Consider the following 26,809-nt stretch of genomic DNA (forward strand, 5'->3'; position numbering starts at 1 on the left):
GCTAAGTTGTGTAGCTGCTTTGTGGTACAGAAGAGTGGCCAGTGGAAGACCAAGACTTGCGACCCACTGATGTAGGTTGAGCACTTCCATCCCTTTTCTTTCAGATTATTCTTTCCAGGTTTGCAAGTGGTTGCAACTTTGTCTGTGGTTCTTTAAGAAACCTAGGATGTGCTCCCGTAGGGTAGGAATTTCTAAAGGAGTCTAAGGTAGCCGGTATTCAAATCAGATTGAAAGTCAATGGAATGTGGGTACCTAATTACCTTTGACTCCTTCCGAATTAATCACCTTACTTTTGTTTTAGGCAAATACCACTCCCTCCCTGTCAAAACTGAGCAATAGTATCTGGAAACTTATTGCAGAATTAGAAAATGTCTTAGATCAAAGGTAAAACAACTAGGTGCCCATCTTGCAAACATGTATTAAAATGTAAGCATGTGAGTAGTTTCACAAGAGTCAGAGTATGGTAGTATTAATACCCTGCCTAGTCAATACAATTACTCATGTGCTGAATTTTATGCACGTGTATACTGCTTGCAAGATTGCAGCTCTAAAGCTTCAACCTGTAAACTCTTAAGTGAGTAGCCTTTACTTAGTCCTATTGATAGGCTTCAGTGGGATTACTTGCATGAGTAGGGGTTTCCAAGGTCAGGCTCCAATATGGTATTTCATGTAGACTTTCAGTAGATATTCTTCCACATGGCAAGAGCACCACGATAAACTAACTAGTCTCTGTTCAGAATGATCATATAAGATGCCGTGGAACAGGACTGAGGTACTTGTGCAAGCTGTCTACTTGGATCACATGAACACTAAGTTTCTCGCTTTCACGAACATTATTCTTAACTACAAAAAATAATCAGGACTTGAGCACCAGTTTTAAAGTTTTCATAATTTTCTTTATAAATATTAGCAAGTTGGCATATCAATCCAAATGTTTCTATTTAATACAATTTAATCAATTTTTTCAATTAATTGAATATATGGTGCACCTGGAGAACACTGCCCGAGTCAAAAATATTACTTATTTGTACAATTTTTTTTCAACAAATCATTAAGAACTCCCTGCAAGGCATGCATGAACACACTATTTCAAATGATGCCTCAACAACTGACATCTATAGATAATGGACTACACTATGCAATGCAAGTTACACTTCTTTTATATCGTGATCATATACTTCTGCCCCTTACAGTGGGACCTTTAATTCTTTCATTTGACTCCTGAAGAAAACCAAAGAGCTCATCCATGGTCACTGTAGACCCAGTTTTTGGTACTAGTAATAACATCTGAAAAATAATGTAAGGGTAAAAATAAGTTGTGTGTAAATGCTCTCTCTCTAAAATATATCAGTCCAATAAACCCTTTAGTTAGTCTGTGGCATAACTGGTATGTATAGCGAGCCCTCTGCTGAGTGGTATCAGGGCCTTACAGGTCAGCTTCCTGTTAGAGGAGAAATTGGCAATGCAAAGTTTGGGTATATCCTTAATACAGCTTGTTTATTTTACATTATATACCCCAGCCCTTGACAGAGGTGGTCACAAATAGCATGAAGACAATTCCCTTTTCTAAAAATCTCAGCCAAAACAGCTTCCCAGGAAGCAACTGTTTCAAGAGCTGACTAGTTAGATTAAGGAACAGAGCAAAACTCTTATCTCTTGCCACAACTCCTCTAAAAAGAAATGTCAAAAAGTATTTCTTCAGAGAATACCGTTCTTTCTCACTAATAATGAGACCTTGTAAGACTATATGCAACTGCGCCATCTGGTGACCCTCAGGATAACAGTATTTAAAATTTGTGCATCTATTTCTACAGACATTTTCCCTAAAAGTTACAGATCAGAAGTACTGTCCCGATCTGCTCTTATTAGTAAGTGGCTACTGTTTACATGCAATAAGTATTTCTCAGCGATCGCCAGTACATGCAGAAATGTATGTGCGTGACAGTTACATGGAAATGAATTTCAGGATATGGTTCTAGGAATTCTTTAGGTGTATCCATGTTTCTGATAGCTTAACAAGACAAATGCCTGAAAAGACATGCTTACAGCAAGCTAACATTTTGAGTTTAATACTTAAGTTTGCCTTTTACATACTTACCAGAGGACTGAACCTGGAGCCATTTGTAAACAGAATACCCCAAACGAATTGACATCTACTCTACAGAACTATGATCAGATCCTCCATAAGTGAAATTTAAAGCGGGTGAAGGAGGATCAGAGAAATAGATGAAGTGGAAGTAGACAGTATATAGAGAGGGGAAGTGGAAAGTGTATGCAGAAAGAGGAACAAAAACAAATAGCATTTAAACATTTTTGTACAGCCATTAGAAATTTGACAGATTAAATAGCATGAGTTTTTAGTAAATATTAGTTTCACTTAATGCATTAAATGTAACAATTACATAAATATCAGTCCCTAAAGCTTTTAAGTTAATAGGAGCTGTTAAGTGCTCAGTACTTTTGAGAACCTAGGTTTAAACATTCAGTTCTCCAAGTCTTATATACAGCACAGTACTTTCTCAAAAAAAAAAAAAAAAGATGAATTTTCCAATGCTGTGTTTATAATTTGAAACATTTCAATAGAGCTACAACATGCCAGAGCTACAATATGAAAAAACGTAATAGGTACATGGAAAGTAGGGTATTATGAGAAATATACATATGAGGCTCAATTCTACAAGATACTGAACACACTGACGGCAATCCAGGAAAATTTAGGCACATGCTTAAATTTTAAACATAAGCCTATTTCCATTGAAATCAGTGCAATTAGTCACAAATGGCTAATTTTAAGCATATGCTTAATGCCTTAACTTCAATGGGAATATTCTTATGCTTGACAGTAAGCACATCTTTGCTGGGCTAGGGCTAGAGTGCTCAGTCCATTGCAGGATCAAGTCCACTTGTAAGAAAGCCAAGAATTATTAATTTCTACCACCTTCCCCCAAGGAAGTGTCTGTCAAATGAGTTTATAATGGATGGTGGATATTTTTTAGATGATTTCACAAGCCTACTTGTGACCTGATCAGAATTTGATGTCAGATTTCAAGGTAAAGGCTACATGCAAACCCAGCGTACCATCTTGCAAACACTTCTGCTATGAGAAAGCTCAAAAAACTAGAACAGCAAAGCAGCTCAGAATTCCCCTACTGCTCATATGACTAAGCAGTTTGTAACGCTTTATAAATACTCGTACATCTTGATTTAGAATTGGATCACATTATCTTTTACAAGTGTCCCATTATTTCTGAACCAATGTTTATTTTAGTTACTTACTACCAGTTATTTTGGAATAGGTTCTGCATTTTCCTAATGCCATTGTGCATAAGAACACTCCCTTGTCACTATACTCCTATATCTGTACAGAGGAGCAGCTATTGATAATTTTGACACATTTTAAAAGCACTTAGCCTATGTTCTAGAGATGATCTATGTATTCTTGTAATGTGGTAAAATATAAACAATATAATCTTTTGCATTAAAAAAAACTTCCATGAGCCATTTTGTGCTAGTGTCTCGTCTCTGGGTTGAAGCTAAATAATGCGATAGTCCAAATGGCCAAGTAGCTGTAATTAATTTTTCTGAAAAAGTGCTTGAAAGAAGTAACATTCTTAAAACTAGAGGAATGACTTTAAACTTAGTAGCTAAGTAGAGACATGCCATCCAGTGACATGCCAAGAAACCTGCAGATGAAAAGTTTACAGTATTAGTGAGACCAATACTACATCCAGTTCTGATGTTCATGTATTAAACAGGATGTTGAAAAATAGGGAAGGGGAGCCACAAAAATTGTTTGCAGACTGGAAAAAATGCCGTAGAGGGGGAAATTATCCATCCTATCAGAAAGAATACTGAGAGGTGACTTGATTACAGTGTATAAGTACCTTCATGGTGAGAAAATACCAGTTACTTAAGAGCACTAATCTAGCAGGGAAAAGGCAAAACAAGAACCAGTGGCTGAAAGCTGAAGCCAGACAAATTCGAATGAGAAATAAGGCACAAATATTTAACAGGGAGGGCAATTAACCATTGGAATAAACTATCAAGGGAAGTGGTGAATGCTCCATCTCTTAAAAGTCTTCAAAATCAAGACTGGATGCCTTTCTGGAAGATCTGATTTATTCAAACAAGTTAGAGCTCAATATACTGAGTGAAATACAACTTATTGTGATATACAGGAAATCAGATTAGATTATCTAATGGTCCCTTCTGGCTGTAAGATAAAATGCAAACACAAATATTATAATTAGGTACAGATAAGTTATGACTTAGTTACTTAAACTCAAATATATTTTTAAAAGAACTTTCATTGTAATTTCTAAAGAAGGTAAAATGAACATGTGTGGAGTCCCAATGAGCTTATCACACCTTAGAAGATAAACCATACAAAACTGAGTGCTTCCAAATACTCATTCTGCTACATAAATATCTTCACAATTCTCTAAAGTTCATGCTCATGGTATTTTTTTGTGTCAAAACATTGAGAGATAGGGCGTTGAATAGATTATTAAATTAAGCAGCTGAAGTACCCGATTTAAATTTTCAGAACAACATGCCTGTAAGAGATATTACTCTTTGAATTAAAGGTAGCACCTTGGAACCCCAATCTAGGATCAGGGCCTAAGAACCATACAGACTACAGACAACTGTTCCTACACTAGAGAGTTTATGGTATGTGTATTCAACAAGATACAAGATGACAAATGGGATGGATGCAACAAAATGGGCAGATTTTAGCAGAAAACTAAAAGGCTAGTGGCCACTAGCCTAACCAATGCCAGAATATGATTTGTAAGCATCATGGCAAATGTGGGTTTTAAGGAAGGATTTAGAAAAGATATGGTGGCGGCTTCATAAATATTGACATGGAGGGTTTGGCTACACTTGCTGCCATACAGCGCTGATGTGGGAGCGCTCCAAGGGCAGCACTTTGAAGTGCGAGTGTGGTCGCAATGGAAGCACTGGGAGAGAGCTCTCCCAGCGCTGCACGTACTCCACCTCCGCGTGGGGATTAGCTTGCAGCACTGGGAGCCGCACTCCCAGCGCTGGGGCAGTTTACACTGGCGCTTTGCAGTGCTGTAACTTGCTGCACTCAGGAGGGTGTTTTTTCATACCCCTGAGCGAGAAAGTTGCAGCGCTGCAAAGCATCAGCGTAACCAAGGCTGGAGTATTCCCAACCATAGGGCAGCATGGGCCCAAAGCACAGAGGTACTTGAAGCATCAGAAAGTGGGTAAGTGAGGCTTATCATTGGAAGAACAAAGGTGTGGTAGAGGACCAATACCTTGATAAGTTGTGTAGGTCTAATTTTAATGCCTCCTTCCTGTCCGTTTTGGGGTGAAAAGTATCCATTAGGACACGTAATCTCTGTGGACAAGCAAATGCAGAAACTGCAACTTTCTGTGGCTCTTGCATGGAGGGCTGGGTCTAGTTAGAGTCTGAGGAAATTTCTTGAACCCTCTCCCGTCCTTGTGCATCTATAATGCACAGTGATTTCACCACAGGTGTGAAAGGCGTTTCGAAGAGGAAAGCTCTGTCATTTTATGGAGCTTCCCAAACGAATCTTATGGAGAATGTCACTGCTTCACTGTTGCACCACTTTATTATAATTTTTCCATCTCTCAGATGTGTAGGGAGGTGTTCGGTTTTTTTTAAAGAAAACGACAACTCCCACACTCAAGCAAGTATTTTCTACATTCCATTACCTTCAGGTATTCCTTCAGGGGGATGCAGTGTGTTTCTGTTTGCTGGAGTTCGGTGAACCATGGAGACCCTAAGCCCTGGAGAAGTTTTAATAATAGAGCAGATTTCTTTGTTTTTTGTGTCTGATTTCTTGTTTTGTGTTTCTTTCTTATGCAGAGACTGAAAAGAAGAGTGAAGCAACTCCAATTATATAACAGCTATTGACAAGTGATCTTATCTACTGATATCAAAAACTTCCCTTAAAGAAGGCATGAGTTTGTACGAAGAGGGAGGAATAGAGCCATTAGTGATTACAGATATCAAGGGATATTACTACAGAATATTAAACTAAGATTACTCTTGTACCTTTAATGAAATACTATAGAAACAGTTCTCAAAAAATTCAAGACACTTAAAGTCAAGCATTTAAGTATTTCTATCATTAAGTTCTAGTCCAACTGTGTAATATTGTAATACTCTAACACATTCTATCATGCAACTATTAGGCCAGGGCTAAAAATTAAAAAATATATATATGTTACAACCTGATAAATAGTTTTTTCTTCTGAACTCAAAGATGCAGGAGCAATTTCTTCTGAGTTTACATATGGACCCGTTGAATTTAGGAATAAGTCTTCACCAAAAGAGGCCTTGTGCACTGGTGACAAGTTAAACTACACCTCAACCAAAATATAAGCAATATCAGTAATATGTACTTAAAATTCAGCTGATTTACTGGTAAGGTAATAAACAAAACTGAATTCAAATAGGCTAGCTCTTAAGTGAGAGATGGCTGTGCTGAGAGAATAGGATTAGGAATCTCCAACTCCCAAATCACTGAAGAGTCATTGTGGCCTTGGGCAAATTATTTAGGATATGTCTACACTGCAGCTGGGAAAGGAGTCTCCCAGCTCAGGCAGACAGACTTGCAATAGAGGGGCTCACAGTAGTGCAGTAAAAACAACAGTGTGGATGTTGTGGCATTGGCAGAAGCTCAGGCTAACCTTCTGAGCTCAAATCCACCCAATCCCCTGGGTCTGAGCCCAAGCCTCAGCTAGTGCCACAACATCCTCTTGAGCTAGCATGAGTCTGTATCTGGGCTGGGAATCTCCCTCCCAGGTGCAGCGTAAACATATCTTTATGCTCTGATTTAGTATCCTCATGTGTAAAATGGGAACAACATTAATACGTCTCTCACATGGCTTGTTAGAGTTAATAAATTTGAGTTTTTAAAGCATGTTCAGCAGAAAAAGCTTGATGCATTATTATATCAACACATAATACTGAGAGAGCCAGTACCAGTACATCTTCCTTCTGAATAATTTGGTTTCATATTATGGAGTCTTCCTACTGAAGGAACATCTCTCTAAAACTGTGCAGTTTGTTATGTCTCAATTCATCTCATGTGATCTGCACAAAGATAAAAACTAATGCATTAATCTAAGGCAGTGTTTCCAAAACTGGGATGCAACTTGTGTAGGGAAAGCCACTGGTGGGCCAGGCCGGTTTGTTTACCTGCCACATCTGCAGGTCCAGCCGATCGTGGCTCCCACTGGCCACGGTTCACCGCTGCAGGCCAACAGAAGCTGCTGGAAGCGTCACGGGCCGAGGGACGTACTGACCGCCGGTTCCAGCGGCTCCCATTGGCCTGGAGCAGCAAACCGCGGCCACTGGGAGCCGCGATCGGCTGGACCTGTGGACGCGGCAGGTAAACAAACCAGCCCACCAGAGGCTTTCCCTACACAAGCGGCGTCCCAAGTTTGGGAAACACTGATCTAAGGAATTAAAGGTTTTTAAAATGCAATTTAAATATGGATAGCATTTGTTTTCAACAAACATTTTTGAAACATGTTGGTGCAAGTAAAGCTGTAAGGTGTTCATTTAACTATACAAAATCCTTTTAAAAAATCAAAACATTCAATTATAACAAGTAGCTATTCTAAGAAACATCCAGTTGACTGGATTTGCTCACAATTGTTTGTAACAATGTGTCACAAATCAGGTAATTGCATGCATAAGTGAGGCATACAACTTGTACATCTAATTCATTCCTAAATAGTCCTAATTCATTAAAAAAAGATTATCCATCAACTTTAATGCTTTCAACTGTTTTACCATATTAAAAAAGAAAGATAGTACCCACTAGTGTTTTGTATATTCATCTCACCTCTAATTCTTCTGGCTGAAAGTATGCTGTGCTTGTTAGCAATTGTCTATTTTTTTCTGTGATCAATACTTTAGAATTAATTTCCTGTTTAGAAATACAATAGAGCATGTAAACATCAAAAATACTCTTGGCAATTTCCTTCATTAGTAATTTGGGGTCCTATACAAAATGGCACATTCTGGGATTCTATGAAAATTCTAAGAAACTGATCTAAAAGGTAAAGACAAGTTACAGTTCATCCTACATTTATGTTACTTTTGTTCTTGTATTCTTTAAATGAACACATGGAATCAGTTTACTGCAGCATAAAGGGACGAGAGTTTACTCCTCAATCCCACTGTCAATGGATAGATTAAACACTTCTTCCTTGTCTAGTGGTCTGATAAGAGTTCTCTCTTTCCTGGATTCTCCAAATCATTCTGAATTAGGAAACAAGACAGAAGGTACTAGTTGTCAATGACATTAACTAGTTTTGTCTCCAAAGCATTCCACTTCATATCCACCCACAACTTTCAGAATTAATTTAGTTTCATGTATTTGCCCTTGAGAGAATCTAATCATTTTAAAAAATCCAGACTTGTGACTTATTTTGATTTTCGGCAGCCATATGAATTCCACTTCATATGAATTCTGCAGCCACTTATTGCGGGGGGTGAAAAGTCCTCTGAACATGTATTATTCAGGCTTTCAGTTTTGAGTGAGGCATAAAGCCCGATTCTGAGCTGTTTTGGAATTTAATAGTTGGAAAAGCCTAAACATACTGAACAAGAAAGAAGAAGCATACAACATACAAAGTGATCCAAAAAACAGCATTTGGAGGCCCAAGGCTGATGTTAAGTCATTCTTAGGGTCTCTCCCTTCCCCCCGCCACTTTGTTTTGTGAATCAAACTCAGTATGAAGTATGCTAACAACTTTTTTGTTTCAGTTTTCACCAAAAAGGTTAGTAGTGATCAGACATCTAACACTGAAAGTGGGAACTGAGGAAAGTTTGAAAAAAAATGGGTTTATTTCACATGGTGAAGAGAAGATTTAGGGAGGGGGACATAACAGTTTTAAGTACGTAAACAAGAAGGAGGGTGAAAAATTGTTCTCCATAATCTCTGATAGGACAGGATAAGAAGCAATGGGCCTAAATTGCAGCAAGGGAGGTTTAGGTTAGACTTTAGGAAAAACTTTTTAAAAGTCAGGATAGTTAAGCCCTGGAACAAATTGCCTAACGAGGTTGTGGAATCTCCATCACTGGAGATGTTTAAGAATAGGTTAGACAAACAGCTGTCAGGAATGGTCTAATTATTACTTAGTCCTGCCTTGAGTGCAGAGAACTGTATTAGATGACATAGTGAGGTTCCTTCCAGTCTTACACTTAAATGAATTTATGCACATTTTTTGCCTATTTATTTTCAAAAAAGTTAAGAAAAAGGTAAAAATCTGAGTGACCAACTATTTTTGCTGCCTCTCCTCAGGCTAAATTTTTCCAAGTTTCTCAAACTCTTTGCAGGGCTTTATATGCTACAGATGTCTTCATGAAGCGGGAAGAGCAGTGTTCACTCCCCGGGAAGTTTCATTTGCATTGTCTTACAGCTAAGGTTACGATTTTGTCAGGGATATTTTTAGTAAAAGTCAGGGACAGGTCACGGGCAAAAAACAAAAAAAAGGGTCACAGAAGCCATGACCTATCCCTGACTTTTACTAAAAACATCCATGACAAAATGGGAAGGGAGGAGGGTCCAGCACCCTGCTCCCCCGCCCCTCCAGCAGCTGGGAGCTGCAGGAACTCCATTGCCCAGTGGCTGAGAGGGGTCCCCTTACTGCCCTTTGGGACTGGAGCTGAGGGATGCTCTGCAGGGCTGGAAGTCAGCGGGGGGGCTGCTAGCAATGGAGGCTGGGGAACTGTGGCAGGTTCCCTGCCCCCAAGCAGCTCCAGTGTCTGAGAGCTGCAGGGAGCCTGTGGCCGCTGAGCAGCTCTGGGGTCCGTCTGCTGCCGCTGCTGACAACTGGAAGCTGTGGTGGGGCCCTGGCTGCCAGCGGTGGTGATCCCACCAGCAGCGGTAGCTTGGCAGCTCAGGGGTTGCTGGCATTGGTGGCAGCTGGCCAGCTGCAGGAGGGCCCACCACTGCGGGAGGGTCCCCGGCCGCTCACGGAGGCTGGTCAGTTGCAGACCCCCCAATGTCACAGAGGTCACTGGAAGTCACGGACTTCATGACATAATCTTAGCCTTACTTATAGTGTCTGAGACAGACATGTTGCATGCAGTAGATTTGATTTATTCCAAAGCATCACAGCACTGGCCTAACTCTGCTCCCCTTGAATTCTACCCTAATTTCTACTACAGCACCAGACACAAAATCCTCGAGGTTATACAACAGGTCTTCCCGCAGCTTCCATTGGCCAGGAATGGCAAACCGCAGCCACTGGGAGCTGCAGAGGCCATGCCTGCGGACGGTCAATGTAACAAATGGTCTCGTGGCCTGCCAGTGGATTACCCTGATGGGCTGCATGCGGCCCGTGGGCCGAAGGTTGACCACCACTGGTCTAGACCAAGCTTTTGGTTAAAATTCCTAACTGTTGTACTACCAATGATCAAAGCACTAGTATAGACCAGCTGCTGGCATCTTTACTACATACTCCTAACACTACTCAGAGCAGCTAGTGAAGATGCCACTAGCTCTCCGTCCACTGGTAAAGAAAGAATGGAGATGTTAACCAACTAGAGGTTTAGTATACACAAGACCAATGAGTATAACCTGCTCTAACCAGATTCATTTTCAGCAATATAGGGCCTGATCCAGCATGCCTTGTGCACTCAGTGTCTTATGCTTCAGTGAGAGTTCTGGGTGTATAAGGCTGAAAATGGACTATCGTCTCTGTAAACGTAAGCCTAACTTTCACTGTTTCAAAGTGAATATATACTCCAGTTGCCGGATAGTACTTGTCATTTTGAGATGGCAGCTTTGTATCGACCGTCACAGCTTCCATCATTGCCCAGTGGAATTCTCACTTATCTGTGGGAGCTCTTCTCATTTTAAGCCTCCATGGGTAAACAGCAGAGTAGAAATGCTTACCATCTCAATGGCTGGTTGTTTGGATGACAGCACTTCTGCTGCCAATTCATATGATTCAGTTGAAATACGTTCCGCAGGAGATACAAGCTGATGGCATGAAGATGTCACACTCTTTAACAGGCTGCTGAATTTTACTTTTTTTCGGCACTTCATGTTTTTAGGATTAGCAATTTGGTTATCAAGCTATAATGAGATGAACAATTATACTTCGTATTATAAAATGAACCCCTATTATCAGCCTCTGAAGTGCCAGACAAAAGGATAGCACAATAATACATTGATTCTTAAGAGTTAGATCATTGCCTTACACCACACTCTTAGGTCTAGTGAGTTATTAGGCACAGTTAAACTGATCAACGTATGCAGTAGCACCTAGCCACCCAATCAGGGCTCTGGCTTCTGTTGCACTGACACTGCACGCACACACTCCCTGCCTCATAATGCACACAAATCTAGTATTACTTATTGCCATGGTTCCAGAGTGACCCCTCACTCAGTCTCTCCATGGACACCCCTTTCGAGTGGCAGGCCCAGTGCCTACACTACTCTCAGAGTGGAATCCCATGAACTTTAGGTTGAGTCATCTGGTTACAACTCCCATATTTACCAACCATGTTTTCTCAGCAGGTCCAACTGGGCTTGGACCCTGCTATAGACTTCCCTTTGGGAGCTGTGAACAGTAGATAGATGCAGTGACACGGAACAGTTTCTTCAAAGCCAAGCATTATTTATCCATAGGATAACAGCAGTCATAGCGAAAGGGGTTAAAACAAGATATCCACATGCCTTATTGCCTTACCTAAGCTTAAGATTTCCCTCAAATTTGGGTAGGCCTACTTATCCCTACCTGCTCCCCCCTTCCTCTGGAAGCCAGCTTACAGTCTTTCTGCAAACTGTCTCTGCCTCTCAAGGCTGAGGCTTTTAACAGTGTCCACTTTCTTTAAGGTTTCTTGCCTGAAAAGCCCTCACTCTGTCCCAAGATAGAGATGGTAGTGCAAGAGACAAAGAACAACAAAAGGTTTTTACACCTGTATAGTCAGTTAAGCACTAGTAATCAGGGTTGTCTAAAGCCATTGTCTTTGAAGTCTTGCAGTTGTGCAAAAATCACCCAGGACTGAATTAACTCTTTGCACCCATGTAACAGTTAGCAAGCTAGAACACCTAAAAGATACAACTATCCCCCAGGTTCTCTACACTTATTACCAAAGACCCGCTAAACTAAGTGCCTTCAAAAACATTTAGGAAACACTGCCTCTGTCAAGATATTACCCCTTTTTTAGTTTTCCTAGTGATATCTGGGTGCTCAAATTACAACAAGGTATATTAATAATTAAACCCCTCACCTGTCTCTTTGGTCTTGTAGGTAATGAAGAGAATGTACTGATTTTTATATCTGGAGTTTTTTCCATAGTAGGCAGAAATTTACACACTTGTTTTCCTGTGATGAAAATAAGGTTTTTATTGGAGAAAAGGTGCATAGATGCTCTCCATCCCTACATTGTAAATTATCCCTTGAAAGAGAGAATCAGGGATCATGCCACAAAATCCATATGCAGAGTTTGCTTCTCTTGCTCCCTGATTTTGCTCTATTCCTAATTCAGTGTTTGGTGGGAGAAGTTTAGAATGCTTTTCCCGCTCGCCTGTCTCCCTACTGCTCCCTCTGCTGCTGCCCAGCTCTGCACACAAACCACAGAGCAGGGAGCAAACACTGTATAAGTCAGGAAGCAGCTTCTGATGAGGTCTGCCTGTGCTACTATTTTCCACCCCAATTAACCAGAAAAAATTAAGCAGTTTTTTGGACTGTGGCCAAAACTGTAAAATTAGTTGGAATTCATTCAGAATTTGAGCTATCAGGAGCCACTCATGATGATAATATCACCTTCAAATACCACAAACAAAATAAAAAAAACAAGACTCACAAAATATAAGAATTAGCAGTCTTGTACCTGACTAAATTAAACTTTAAAACTTTTTATTCATGGGGAAAGGAAAGAAATTGCCTTTTTCATTGGACACTGTTTGTGATTAATTGGTATACAGAGGGGGTTTGGTTTCCTTAACAGTTGACTGCATGTTCTGGATGAAATCTAGTTTTCTTTACGGAATGGGTTTGGTTCCCTTCCCGCTCCTGCTCATAGCAAAGCTCAGGCCTTGTGAGAGATAATGGGTCAGGCACAAGCCTGGTTCTAATAAGGAGACCTGGGCTGTAAGTTTCATATGAAATATAATGGAAGTTTCTATGGTTTTGCTTATAGATAGCAAGAGATTTGCTAGCAGCAAATATCATCAATGGCCAGTGATGGGACATCAGATGGGGAGGGCTCTGAGTTACTACAGAGAATTCTTTCCCAGGTGTCTGGCTGGGGGTCTTGTCCACATGCTCAGGGTCTAACTGACTGCCATATTTGGGGTCAGGAAGAATTTTCTCCTGGGTCAGATTGGCAGAGACCCAGGTGCGGGGTCACCTTCCTCTGCAGCATGGGGCACTGGTCACTTGCAAATTTAAAGTAGTGTACGTGGTGGATTCTCTATTATTTAAAGTCTTTAAATCAGGATTGAGGACTTTAGTAACTCAACCAGAGATTATGGGTTTATTACAGGAGCGGGTGGGTGAGCTTCTGTGGTCTGCAATGTGCAGACTGTCAGACTAGGTGATCATTATGGTCCCTTCTAATCTTACAGTCTATTGTGTCTATTAAAAACAAAATTTTACTGTTAATAGACCAGCTTAGCTTCTTTTCTGAAATTTAAGAACTATATAGTTATTTTAGATTAAAAAAAAAAAACATTTAACCTCAGTGCTACTTCTCTGCCAGAAGTTAAATACAGTCAAAAATAAAAGCAAGGAACTGCTTCTCACCCACCCTCTGCCAATAAAACCAAGAAGTCAAACCCCCTTTCCCACCAATATTAGCTCTTATAAGCCCTTTCCTTCCAGACACTCAGACATTCCCTAAAATAATCCTTCCTGCGTGCTGAGACCTCTCAAACCACACTGAAGTCACTGGCAGAGAATATTAGGTGGCAAACTAAAGTAAGCAGTTATCCAATTAACTGTACTACCAAGACTTGCTGTCTTGAATAGCCATGTTCCTTACTAGTTTTCTGCAAGGTAGAGGGCTAGGCTGTCACTAGGTTAGAGAGGATCTAGTAAGACAGAATTCTTTGGGAATCAGCATAACTGGTAGCAGAGTCCAAATAAGTTTAAAGAGGAATAAAAGAAAAATCTAATAGACAACTAATTTGTAAGTAGTATAACTATTTTAGGCCAAATTTTACCTGCTACAACTGTTGAAACACTCATCAAGTCAGAAGAATCTTTATTGCATTTTGATGGTGACTCTCTGACAATAAATTAAAATTCTGTTATTAGTATCTTAAAACTTAGACAGCAAAATATTTATAGAAAACTAATCATACAGATAACTCTAAACTTTCCTCTTCATTTTCATCAAAAAAGCTTAGGAGTTCAATTACATTTTTCTCATGTAATTTTTCAAACAAAACAGCTTATCAAATAAGTGAAATATTTAGTTTATCAAATCAAGTAGGTTAAAACTATGAAGGGATTTTATAATTTAAAAACCAAAGAAAGAAAAAGTCACTGAAATCAAATACTATATAGTGAAATGTATCCTGAAGACCAAAGAAAAATGTAAGTAGTGTGTAGTGGAGCCAATTAAAATCCAAGAAGGTAGCTTGTTTTAGTAGACATTTGTCTTAATCAGTCCCACTTAAGCCATTGGGGCTGCTCTGAGTGAAATCAAGCAGGGACACAAGTATTTGCAGATCAGGACATTAATTTGCATATACAGGACAAAATAAGGATACATGTGTGTTTTGTAGGTTTATTATTAAAAATTAACTCAAATTCTCTGCTTTACAGATTACCTCCCAATGTTTTGGTCTTGATGACCCTCTGATAGGGGCTCTAAAAGACAAAACAGTTTAAATTTAAGATAGCTATGAAAGGCAGAGGGTATCCTACTGCATATTAATATTTATATCAAGTGTATTATAAACATGAACATTAACTTGAGGTGCTACTCACTACAGTGCAGAAGGGCCTTTCCAATGAATTAACTAAAGGAAAGACTTACAGGGTCTTTCTAGAGTGAACTCTATCTAGTTTTAAATTAAGTGAAATAAGCATTTGAAATAATTTAATACAAAAAGGAGTTACCTAATATCTCTGAAAGATTTGAAAGCTGTGGCATCTTATCTATGGTCACTGCTTTGCTGGTGTCCAGGAGAGTAGAATTCTTATATTTGAGAAACTCCTCAGGATTGGAATTATTTCTGTCTGAACACAGAAGATAGTTGAAAGTTGCCTTTCATTCTGTAGTTAATTCTGTTACCAAATTTAGCCTATAATGTAGACCTGTGATGTTTGTAAGATAAGTCCCTCATTTAGGGTGACATGCACTCACGTAGATAGAGAGCATTGTGAGAGGTCCTCTGCCAGCTGTTGCAGCCAATCTCTTCCCTACATATTTTGCAGAAGCAAAAACCCATAATTTCCTTCTTGGTTTTTTTTTTTTAATATAAGAACAGCTGAAATCTCTGATGCAATACAGTAGGTCAGTGTACACTGCAAATGTTTAGCCCAGGATCTCAAAGCATTTAAAACATTAGGCCTGGACTATCAAAAGGCACAATCTGTAGGCTTATTCTGGCCAATACCACTTGAACAAAATGGATTCGTGCCCACAAAACAAAGATCAGACTTTTGACCATTTAAAGCTATAGTCTTTGGGAAGGCAGAACGAGTCTTTAACTAGATAGTGGATACCAAATATGATTAATAGTCTAACAGATTTTTTTGTTTTTCAAGGCAACATGCAGCGTCTCTGATATAGGGAATGGGATGCACCAGAACTAAGGGGATCTTTCAGCATTTACATTGTGCTCCATGTTTAAATGTTCAGTGTCTTTATTTTGCTATCCTATGCTGACACTTGTCAGAGTGGACATCTTTATAGGAGCACATATAATAGAAAAGTAAAGTTTTGTTGCATATGTTTTTCTATTGTATACAAGTTCAAAATATCTTTCCTTTTGCTTTTTTAAAAATTCTAACTTTACCTGTTTTAGTCCCCAATTAAGTTCTATGAACTTTAAAAGAAATCTGATTAAGTCACTGGACTAGATCCTTGACCCTATTCTAATTGCTGTGCATTGCTCAGGCCACCCTATCCCAGACACATTTCGGGAGTGGATGGGGATTCATAGACTCTAGGACTGGAAGGGACCTCGAGAGGTCATCGAGTCCAGTCCCCTGCCCTCATGGCAGGACCAAATACTGTCTAGACCATCCCCGATAGATATTTATCTAACCTACTTTTAAATATCTCCAGAGATGGAGATTCTACAACCTCCCTGGGCAATTTATTCCAGTGTTTAACTACCCTGACAGTTAGGAACTTTTTCCTAACGTCCAACTTAAATCTCCCTTGCTGCCGTTTAAGCCCATTGCTTCTTGTTCTATCATTAGAGGCTAAGGTGAACAAGTTTTCTCCCTCCTCCTGATGACACCCTTTTAGATACCTGAAAACTGCTATCATGTCCCCTCTCAGGCTTCTCTTTTCCAAACTAAATAAACCCTATTCTTTCAGCCTTCCTTCATAGGTCATGTTCTCAAGACCTTTAATCATTCTTGTTGCTCTTCTCTGGACCCTCTCCAATTTCTCCACATCTTTCTTGATATGTGGTGCCCAGAACTGGACACAATACTCCAGTTGAGGCCTAACCAGCACAGAGTAGAGCGGAAGAATGACTTCTTGTGTCTTGTTTACAACACACCTGTTAATGCATCCCAGAATCACGTTTGCTTTTTTTTGCAACAGTATCAATCACACTGTTGACTCATATTTAGCTTGTGGTCCACTATGGCCCCTAGATCTCTTTCTGCCATACTCCTTCCTAGACAGTCTCTTCCCATTCTGTATGTGTGAAACTGATTGCTCCTTCCTAAGTGGAGCACTTTGCATTTGTCTTTATTGAACTTCATCCTGTTTACCTCAGACCATTTCTCCAATTTGTCCAGATCATTTTGAATTTTGACCCTGTCCTCCAAAGCAGTTGCAATCCCTCTCAGTTTGCTATCGTCTGCAAACTTAATAAGCGTACTTTCTATGCCAACATCTAAGTCGTTGATGAAGATATTGAACAGAGCCGGTCTCAAAACAGACCCTTGCGGAACCCCACTTGTTATACCTTTCCAGCAGGATTGGGAGCCGTTAATAACTACTCTGAGTATGGTTATCCAGCCAGTTATGCACCCACCTTACAGTAGCCCCATATAAATTGTATTTGCCTAGTTTATCGATAAGGATATCATGCGAGACTGTATCAAATGCCTTACTAAAGTCTAGGTATACCATATCCACCGCTTCTCCCTTATCCACAAGACTCGTTATCATATCAAAGAAAGCTATCAGATTGGTTTGACACGATTTGTTCTTTGCAAATCCATGCTGGCTATTCCCTATCACCTTACCACCTTCCAAGTGTTTGCAGATGATTTCTTTAATTACTTGCTCCATTATCTTCCCCGGCACAGAAGTTAAACTAACTGGTCTGTAGTTTCCTGGCTTTTTATTTCCCTTTTTATAGATGGGCACTATATTTGCCCTTTTCCAGTCTTCTGGAATCTCTCCCGTCTCCCATGACTTTCCAAAGATAATAGCTAGAGGCTCAGATACCTCCTCTATTAACTCCTTGAGTATTCTAGGATGCATTTCATCAGGCCCTGGTGACTTGCAGGCATCTAACTTTTCTAAGTGATTTTTAACTTGCTCTTTTTTTAATTTTATCTTCTAAACCTACCCCCTTCCCATAAGCATTCACTATGTTAGACATTCCTTCAGACTTCTCAGTGAAGACCGAAACAAAGAAGTCATTAAGCATCTCTGCCATTTCCAAGTTTCCTGTTACTGTTTCTCCCTCCTCACTGAGCAATGGGCCTACCCTGTCCTTGGTCTTCCTCTTGCTTCTAATGTATTGGAAAAAAGTCTTCTTGTTTCCCTTTATTCCCATAGCTAGTTTGAGCTCATTTTGTGCCTTTGCCTTTTTAATCTTGCCCCTGCATTCCTGTGTTGTTTGCCTATATTCATTCTTTGTAATCTGACCTAGTTTCCATTTTTTATATGATTCCTTTTTATTTTGTAGGTCATGCAAGATCTCGTGGTTAAGCCAAGGTGGTCTTTTGCCACATTTTCTATCTTTCCTAGCCATCGGAATAGCTTGCTTTTGGGCCCTTAATAGCGTCCCTTTGAAAAACTGCCAACTCTCCTCAGTTGTTTTTCCCCTCAGTCTTGATTCCCATGGGACCTCACCTATCAGCTTTCTGAGCTTACTGAAATCCGCCTTCCTGAAATCCATTGTCTCTAGTTTGCTGTCCTCCCTTCTACCTTTCCTTAGAATTGCAAACTCTATGATTTCATGATGTGGCCAGAGCATGCTGTGCTCAGCTATCTCCAGCTATTACTAAAGCCCGCAACGAACCATTTCTGCCAGCCTTTAAAACTACTTCAAATTATGCATATGGCCAGTCAACCTCTAGATTGGAGGATCAAGCCCCTGTAGATCCTGCAATGAGCACAGCCTGGCTCAATCCAGAGATCTGACCCAATGAGTGAAAGATACATAGGTATAATTAATTATACTATTATATATGAATATTTGTATCTTTCTACACTCATATCTTTCTACATCAGGCTGAAAATACAATTTGAAAATTAGTTTTACCTAAACTGTCTTCATCTCTGAATATTTCAGGGGATGGGCAACTATTCATGCTATCAGTAGACTCTGTACTGGAATCCATGTCCAAACAGTGCAGTAGAAAGGTAGAGACACCTGTAGGCAGAGTCATTCCTGCAATTTAAGAGGAAAAAATGGTTGAAATATTGTCAATGTACCATCAGGTAAGGGAACAAGTTCTGATCCTGCAATGAGCTAAATATCTTCAATTATTATGGGTAGTTTAAAAAAAAAATTAAAAAAAATCATTTTAACACAAAAAAGTACAAACTGAAACCTGGCTTATGTTGTAAGCCTAGAAACAATCTTCATTATTTAAAGGAAGTAGGTGTCTCAAACTCTTTTCATGCAAGATTCCACCAGAGAAAAAGCCTGTAGGTTAGTCAGCTTAAAGGGGACTCTTATACAAGCTCACGCTGCAGCAGAGATCCCTGTGTAGTCATATATTCTGTCCTTTAAATGAGATACTAAATCTACAGTAGATCCCTTCTGGCAGGGGTCTAATGGAAGTCTAGGTAGAATATGAATATCCCATGGCACTTTTCAATAGAATAGGGATAGCTTTGATTAACAGGCCTTCACTCAAAACTGTTCTTCTAGACAAAGGACACCAATCTATTAGAGTAGCTAGGTAATCCTCCCAGTGACATATTTTGGAGACTGGCACAGAGCTTAAACATGTTATCAATTATCCACCTAAAAACCTTTCTATATAAATTAACTCCCAGAAGTAAGCTAGTTACACAAGAGATTCCATTCCTTTGGGTACAGCCAGAGCTGGCGCTAGGCATAAGCAGACTAAACAATTACTTTTAGGGCCCCAGGCAGCTGAAGAAAGCCCCCTATTAAGTATGGGGGGGGGACGATCAAAAATATTCCTGCATAGGGTCCCCAATGGGCTAGCACAGCCTCTGTGTACAGCATAGTGGCTACTTGCTTAGATCATCCTGTTAGATTCAGTTGGCCTTCTTCAGTACACTTAGAGACTCACCGAAAGGCATTATTCAAGTTAAAGGGTTAGAATTCTATCACTTTAGGTTTGTCTCCCATCATATTGTTGTCTGGGACAATTGACTACACCAGAGGTATAACTGAACTGAAGACTGTAACTGGAAAGATTAGGGAAAAAATTAGACAAAATAGATGAAGGTGGACCTCTTCCACCTAAACCTCAGATAATTACAGCCAATCTTAAAAGGCCAGGTGATAACTATCATTAAATGCCAAACCACAACTTTCAGGACTACATTCCTATATGCTCCTGGAAAGTTAAGAATACAGAGAAAGAGGGCTTTTCTGAGAAGTGTCGATGATTTTGTAAGGAGAGTCCTGTTCATAAATGAAAGTAAAATACATTAGACACTCAGAAGTACTTTGTAACAAAAGTTGACAAAACACGTGTTGGAATCAACAGAAGTAGAAACCCAACCTGGATTCAAACAGTATGTACTGTCTAAATGTAATATGCAGTGTCGTAGCTATGTCAGACTCTGGATATTCAAGAGACAAGGTAGGTGAGGGTAATATCTTTTACTGGGCCACCTTCTGTTGGTGAAAGACAGGCTTTCAGGTCATACAGAGCTCTTTGTCACGTCTGGGAAAGGTTCTCAAGCCCCTCACAGCTAAATACAAGAGCAAACAGATAGAAATGTTAACTACTTATGCTAAACTTGTCCAACTTTCAGGTGATGTTGTAAACAAAAAGCAGGCAGCATTATCACCTGTAAACAAACTTGTTTGTCTTAGCAATTGGTTGAATAAGAAGTAGGCCTGAGTGGACTTGTAGGCTCTGAAGTTTTACATAGTTTTGTTTCTGAGTGCAGTTACAGAACAAAAAAAAAAAATCTACATTTGTAAGTTGCACTTTCAGGATAAAGAGATTGCATTATAGTACTTGTATGAGGTGAACTGAAAAATACTATTTCTTGTATTCTGTGTAAATGATAAAAGTGTTGTATTATAACTGAAGTCAATATATTTGAAACTGTAGAAAAACATCCAAAATATTTAATACATTTCAATTGGTATTCTATTGTTTAACAGTGCGATTAAATGAACGTAGGGCAGTTTGAACTAGTACAGGAATAATGCACAAGTCAAATCTAAGGTGTACTGTAATACCAATATTTATAGAACTGTCCTTTAATTCCAATTTTTAAAGTTGTATGTATTGTATATATTAATAGCCTAAAATGTACTCACCTGAAGTAGTCTCACTGTTTCTCAAACTCTCTTTACTTTCAGAGTTGATGTGCAGAGATTCCTAAAATGAACAAGGGAAGATGCAGATGAAAATAGTAACAAATGTAGAGCAAGAGATGTAATCAGATTTGTTCTTATGTTATCAAGGATTCAAAAGAAAAGCTTTGAGAATGATTTTCTTGCAATAAATTTGTCACTTCAGTTTACTGACAATTAAACCTGCCAGCCCCAAATAGCCAATATAGTTGTATCCTACTGTTTTTCATGCATCATTAGCAAAATTGCCATCTTATCCTAATTTTTTGTTTGGCTATAGCTTCCATTGAAGGCCTTCTGCAATCAAGGAAGTTTCTACATAAGCAAGAAGTGCAAGGCTAGTGCAAATATATGAAGCAAGAGAACAAACAAAACACACACTTTCTAGTATCAGAGGGGTAGCCATGTTAGTCTGGATCTGTAAAAAGCAACAAAGAGCCCAGTGGCACCTTATAGACGTGTCTGACAAAGTCGGTATTCACTCACGAAAGCTTATGCTCCAATACATCTGTTAGTCTACAAGGTGCCTATCATAACCTTAGTCCCAGATTTGGACCTTAGCGTCCAAAATATGGGGGTTAGCATGAAAACCTCCAAGCTTAGTTACCAGCTTGGACCTGGTACCTGCTGCCACCACCCAAAAAATTAGAGTGTTTTGGGGCACTCTGGTCCCCCTGAAAAACCTTCCCTGGGACCCCAAGACCCAAATCCCTTGAGTCTCACAACAAAGGGAAATAATCCTTTTTCCCTTCCCCCTCCAGGTGCTCCTGGAGAGATACACAGACACAAGCTCTGTGAATCCAAACAGAGTGACTCCCCCTCTCCGTTCCCAGTCCTGGAAACAAAAAACACTTTCCTCTTCACCCAGAGGGAATGCAAAATCAGGCTAACAAATCCAACACACACAGATCTCCCCTGATTTCTTCCTCCCACCAATTCCCTGGTGAGTACAGACTCAATTTCCCTGAAGTAAAGAAAAACTCCAACAGGTCTTAAAAGAAAGCTTTATATAAAAAGAAAGAAAAATACATACAAATGGTCTCTCTGTATTAAGGTGACGAAATACAGGGTCAATTGCTTAAAAGAATATTGAATAAACAGCCTTATTCAAAAAGAATACAAATCAAAGCACTCCAGCACTTATATTCATGCAAATACCAAAGAAAAGAAACCATATAACTTACTATCTGATCTTTGTCCTTACACTTAGAAACAGAAGACTGGAAAGTAGAAACTACTTCTCCAAAGCTCAGAGAAAGCAGGCAGACAGAAAACAAAGACTCAGACACAAAATTCCCTCCACCCAAAGTTGAAAAAATCCAGTTTCCTGACTGGTCCTCTGGTCAGGTGCTTCAGGTGAAAGAGACATTAACCCTTAGCTATCTGTTTATGACAGTGCCACAGGACTCTTTGTTGCTTTTTATACACCTAGTTGACTTCTGCTTCAAGTAAAAACTGATCTGCACAAATATGATGTCAATGCTGTAAAACACACACAAGTACCTTTATGCACTATGTAGTCTTATAGAACTCAAGGGGACTACTCACATTCATAAAGCTGAATGTTTGCACGATCAGGACCTAGGTATCGAAGTAATTGACGGAGGGTAAATAAGGAACACCCACATGTAAATTTTACAGTAACATTTGAGGATAATCATTTTACAGTCAGAAGTGATGGGACTTAGTTTATAGGATGTGTTTGAACTAAAAAGGATTTTGCAGAAAGTGTTTGTTTGCTGTAATGACATTATTTAGCTATTATGTAGTACTTCTGATTTGTTAACACCTTTGTGAAGTGCTTTGAGATAAGTATTATCCCAGTTTTGCAGATGGAGAAACTGAGGAAGAATCATGACATGACTTGCCCGAGATCAGATAGCAGCTAGTTAGTATTTCTGCATGTTTACCAGTTATACACCAGTTTTTGTTCTGCCAACCCACATCGGGTGACCAGACGTCCCAATTTTGGGGTGTTTTTTATTTTTTTTAAATTTGGCTCCTATTACCCTCCACCTCCTGTCTCAATTTTTCACACTCGCTGTCTGGTCACCCTAAATCCACAGTGCAAAAAAAAAAAACACCATAAAGCCAGTTCAGCCCTAAACAAATGCATGTGACTTGAAATGACTTTGCTGTGAGTGATGCTTGTGTAGAGAAGGGGAGAATTAAGCCAACAGCAGACAAGTACTCCCCCCGCCCCCATCTTACCCTCCACCAAATAGCACCAGCCAATAAAAATTAAGATTTAGTAAAGAGTGGTGGAGTAGAAAATGTTCATACCCTCAACGGCATAGTGCTTTTTTCCCTGATGTCTTCATTTTCTTCCACACCTGTAATTTTCTCATCATTTAATTGATCACTATGTTTGGAAAAAGAACACAGCAAAACTAAGCTTGCACTTGCATTACACACACTGAAATTTAGCTTATTTTACAATTTTTAAATTTAAAAGTTAAATTTGAGCTCATTCCAGGGAAGTCCTTAAAAAAAAAAAAAACCAGCCTTTTAGATGGTGGTCAAGTAGCTCAGTAGATAACTGCTATCAGAATTTGGTCGGCATATCTCCAACATTTATCAGACAATTATGAATTTAGCACAAGCAGTTCTAAAGTTAAGTATTGTAATTGGTATATTTTGAATGCATATTACCGCAGACCTCTGATCAGATGAACTGTTTGTTTTGGTCACTTCAGAGTTTTCTTTGATTTTTGGTAAGGCTTTCACATTGGGATTTCCCTTTGCACCTATAGGAAAGTGAATATTTAAATTTAGAACTAAGACTACCATTACCAAAACTATAAAATTAACCTATAATGGGCAGGGTCATAGAAGACAAATGACAAGTTAAAAATCTTATTTAGAGACAGTCATCAATCTTTAATATGTTTGCAATATTGGGGTAAAAGTCTGAATGAGGATCCTACTTTGCTATTTCTTCCCAGGTGATTTGTTTGCTCACACACTAATATGAGACAAATCACACCATCTGGCTTAAAGAAATACAGCAGGCTGTTCAGAGTCTGACAAATCTGTGTGTGACCTTTTCACAGGAAAACAGAATAAAAATTTTTGGAAGTGACATTTTCTGTGGGGTTTGCAAAAGCTTTGAGCCCAATTAGATTTTAACAACTAACCCATTATAAACTCTGAATTCATAAGTCAGAAGTCTTAACACAGACTGGTTACCAATGATAATATTACATACATCCCTGATCCTGAAAAATTATAAAAATCAACACCATTCTTCATTGCTTGCATTCCAAACATTGCAGTACAATTTGACATAAGTCAATTTTATCACCAAGTTCACTTTACATTGTGGATTTTGGGGATATGGGGATGACAATATTACAGAAAGCTAACAGCCAACATAAATCCTGAAAAATTAGACATGATAATTTCAGCATTAGTAAGATAAGATGTTATTTTCAGACACATGTAAGGACATTTCTTAATGAATGCATCATTTTAAAGAGGGGGCATGGAGGTGAAGCTTCAGACCATTTCTTCCTATTCACAAGGGGGAAGGAGAATGGAGACCAACCACTGCATAGCACTCTGCAGCAGCCCCTGGCTGGACTCACTGGATTTTGGGATTGGACAGGGTTAAGAGCCAAGAATCACCCCCTACTAAGCCCCTTCCCTCTGGATTTTTGTAGATGTTTACAGTTTATAAGCATATTAATTCTCTATAGGTCTTCTCCATGACTGCTATCAGCATCTACTCTATTATACAAGGTGGCTCAGCCAATGGAAACAGCTCCTGCAAATTAGAGTGGGAACCAGCAGAACAGAGTCAAGGCAGGAACCAATCACAGGGTTATTTTAAAAGCTGCCTTTTAAAGAGGGTGTCTCCTTCTCAAATGAGTGAAACTTGATAGCTCTTTTGTGGGAAATGAAACAGCTGATCTTGATTAATCATGATCTCACCCCATCTAAGCAACTCACACAAAGACCTCCAGTTTAAGTTCTATCTGTAGTCAATGTTTATACATACAGATTTTTAAAGTCCCTAGACCCTTCCAGGTGTAACTCCCAGACCTGCCAAGTCTCTAAGGAGATGCTCTCTTCTGAGGATTAGTATGAATTCAGTCTTTGAAGTGCCTCTCCTTGGTGATTAAAGGGTTTGTCACCTGTTTCAAGAAGGGTCACATCTTGGCAAAGGAAAACAAATTATGTCCCTCCATGGGAAACACCTATGAATAGCAAACAACTATTTTAAATCAGTCTAGAAGAGCTGACTATTGATTAAAGTAGACAGCAAATCAAGATTGCTGAGTTCTATTCCCAGGTCCACCTCCACCTTGCAACCAAGTCACTGAACCCCAGTTTCCCCATCTGCAAAGTTTTATTAACAATGCTTTCCTACCTGTCAGATAAATCTCCCACAAACACACACTTGAATGCACTGCCTCCTGCTGCTTGGAATATTCAGACTCACAAAGACACCCTTTCCTCTCTACAGCTTGCTGACTCTTGATGTTACATACATCAAGAGCACATAGCCAGCAAGTGGGTTTTCCTTTTTAAATCCCAATTTAAATTTACAACAAATTTACAACAGCAGTTTAACAACATTTGGACTGTCCTAGGGGAAGATGAGGATGAGCCATTTTTATTCAACATATAACTAACTGATTTTTTTTTTTTTGTGGTGAGCACAGTACTTCAATGTACATCTATATTTTGACAGGATTCAGGCCTACATTTTCCCTTTTCTTATTAGCAGGAGAGTTAGAACTGAAACTTACAGGACAAACAGAGCAGTGGTGGCCAGGGAATGTAGTACACAGCTGATATCTGGAGCACTCCTTGCACATCTCAAACTATCAGAGCCTAAAACTGTTGGACCCAATGTGGAACCAAGACCCAGAACGGAGAAAAGAGAAATATACCTTGATATCCCACCTGTCAAGCAGGAGGGAAAATTGGCTATTGGCACTTACTGTTACCTAATAGAATGCACCCTGAAGAACAAGAGATCCATTATAGGATAAAGGGGGATGTTAAGGTTCCAGGACTCAGAGCATCCACTGTCTTTGTTTAGACCTTCTTTATTCTGGAAGTAAACTGTTTATATTTCAACAAAAAGTCCAAAATGCACATAAAATCAAATTGGGCCTTGAGAGAGGCACAGCCCCCTAATTAATGTGGGAAGGGTGAAAGGTAGCAAGTAATACCTCTAGTGAGTACACAGACAACCCCTTTCCTTCCCCAAAGCCAGGATCTGGCACGTAAACATCTCTTAATAGGGCTATCCCTCACCATCTTAATAAGCCCACCCAACCTCAAACTATATTTTTGTCTATCACACATTTTAGTGGTAGTTAAACCTCTAACACGTCCATGAATGTTAAAGGAAACTCAGAGAAGGTGACAAGATGGAGTAACAGTTACTACTTTGGGCATGGGACTGGAAGAGGCGTCGGCAGGGCTGGAGGGTACTGCCTTTTCTGCTGCCTTGGGGAACCGATACAGCCACCCCTGGTACGGGGGAGGAGCAGTACACGTTCTTCTGTTTCTGTCGGGTATAGGTGCGCAGTTTGAACCACTCCATCTTTTTTTCTTTCTCCTCCCAGCGGTGCCTGCAAGCAGGGACGGGGGGGGGGGGGGCGGGGAGGAGGCAAGAGAATCAGAACAGTCAGGAGGAGCTTTGGGTCATCCTCAAAACCTGCCCCAGGGGTGGGAGAATGCTCCTCCTCCTCCCCAAGCCATCCCGCTGCCCACCCCAGGGACACCCCTCCTCTCCCACAGTAGGCCACCCCCTTTGCCCACCCCAGGAGGGATACCCTCTTCTTTTCCCTCCCCCCAGGCCATCCCCCTAACCCACTTCAGTGACAGGGGCATCCCCCAGACTCACCCCGAGGGCACAGTCTCCCCCCACCCAGATAGCT

The 26,809-nt window shown here is 39.8% G+C and overlaps 1 protein-coding gene across 1 annotated transcript; it reads right to left on the reverse strand.

The window, feature by feature from the left end:
- Positions 1-928: 928 nt before the first annotated feature.
- On the reverse strand, positions 929-26,809 carry MEIKIN (meiotic kinetochore factor). The gene is made up of 15 exons (XM_050962721.1): positions 26,776-26,809; positions 26,316-26,500; positions 23,572-23,659; positions 23,196-23,274; positions 20,877-20,937; positions 18,660-18,788; positions 15,094-15,213; positions 14,802-14,841; positions 14,190-14,254; positions 12,254-12,348; positions 10,911-11,093; positions 7,848-7,931; positions 6,226-6,354; positions 5,704-5,860; positions 929-1,287 (listed from the first exon to the last, which is right to left on the reverse strand). The coding sequence occupies exons 2-15, from the start codon at positions 26,470-26,472 to the stop codon at positions 1,241-1,243; spliced, it is 1,434 nt and encodes a 477-aa protein (XP_050818678.1). The 5' UTR covers positions 26,473-26,500; positions 26,776-26,809; the 3' UTR covers positions 929-1,240.

The sequence above is a fragment of the Gopherus flavomarginatus genome, chromosome 7, assembly GCF_025201925.1.
Source record: "Gopherus flavomarginatus isolate rGopFla2 chromosome 7, rGopFla2.mat.asm, whole genome shotgun sequence".
In the NCBI taxonomy this organism is placed as follows: Eukaryota; Metazoa; Chordata; order Testudines; family Testudinidae; genus Gopherus; species Gopherus flavomarginatus.

Coding starts and splice junctions, on each gene's coding strand:
- MEIKIN (XM_050962721.1), bottom strand. CDS start 26,472: ATGGAGTGGTTCAAACTGCGCACCTATACCCGACAGAAACAGAAGAAC. Junction 14,255..14,801: donor CAAGACCAAAACATTGGGAG/GTAATCTGTAAA, acceptor ATTTATTGTCAG/AGAGTCACCATCAAAATGCA. Junction 12,349..14,189: donor TGTTTCAACAGTTGTAGCAG/GTAAAATTTGGC, acceptor TTTTCATCACAG/GAAAACAAGTGTGTAAATTT.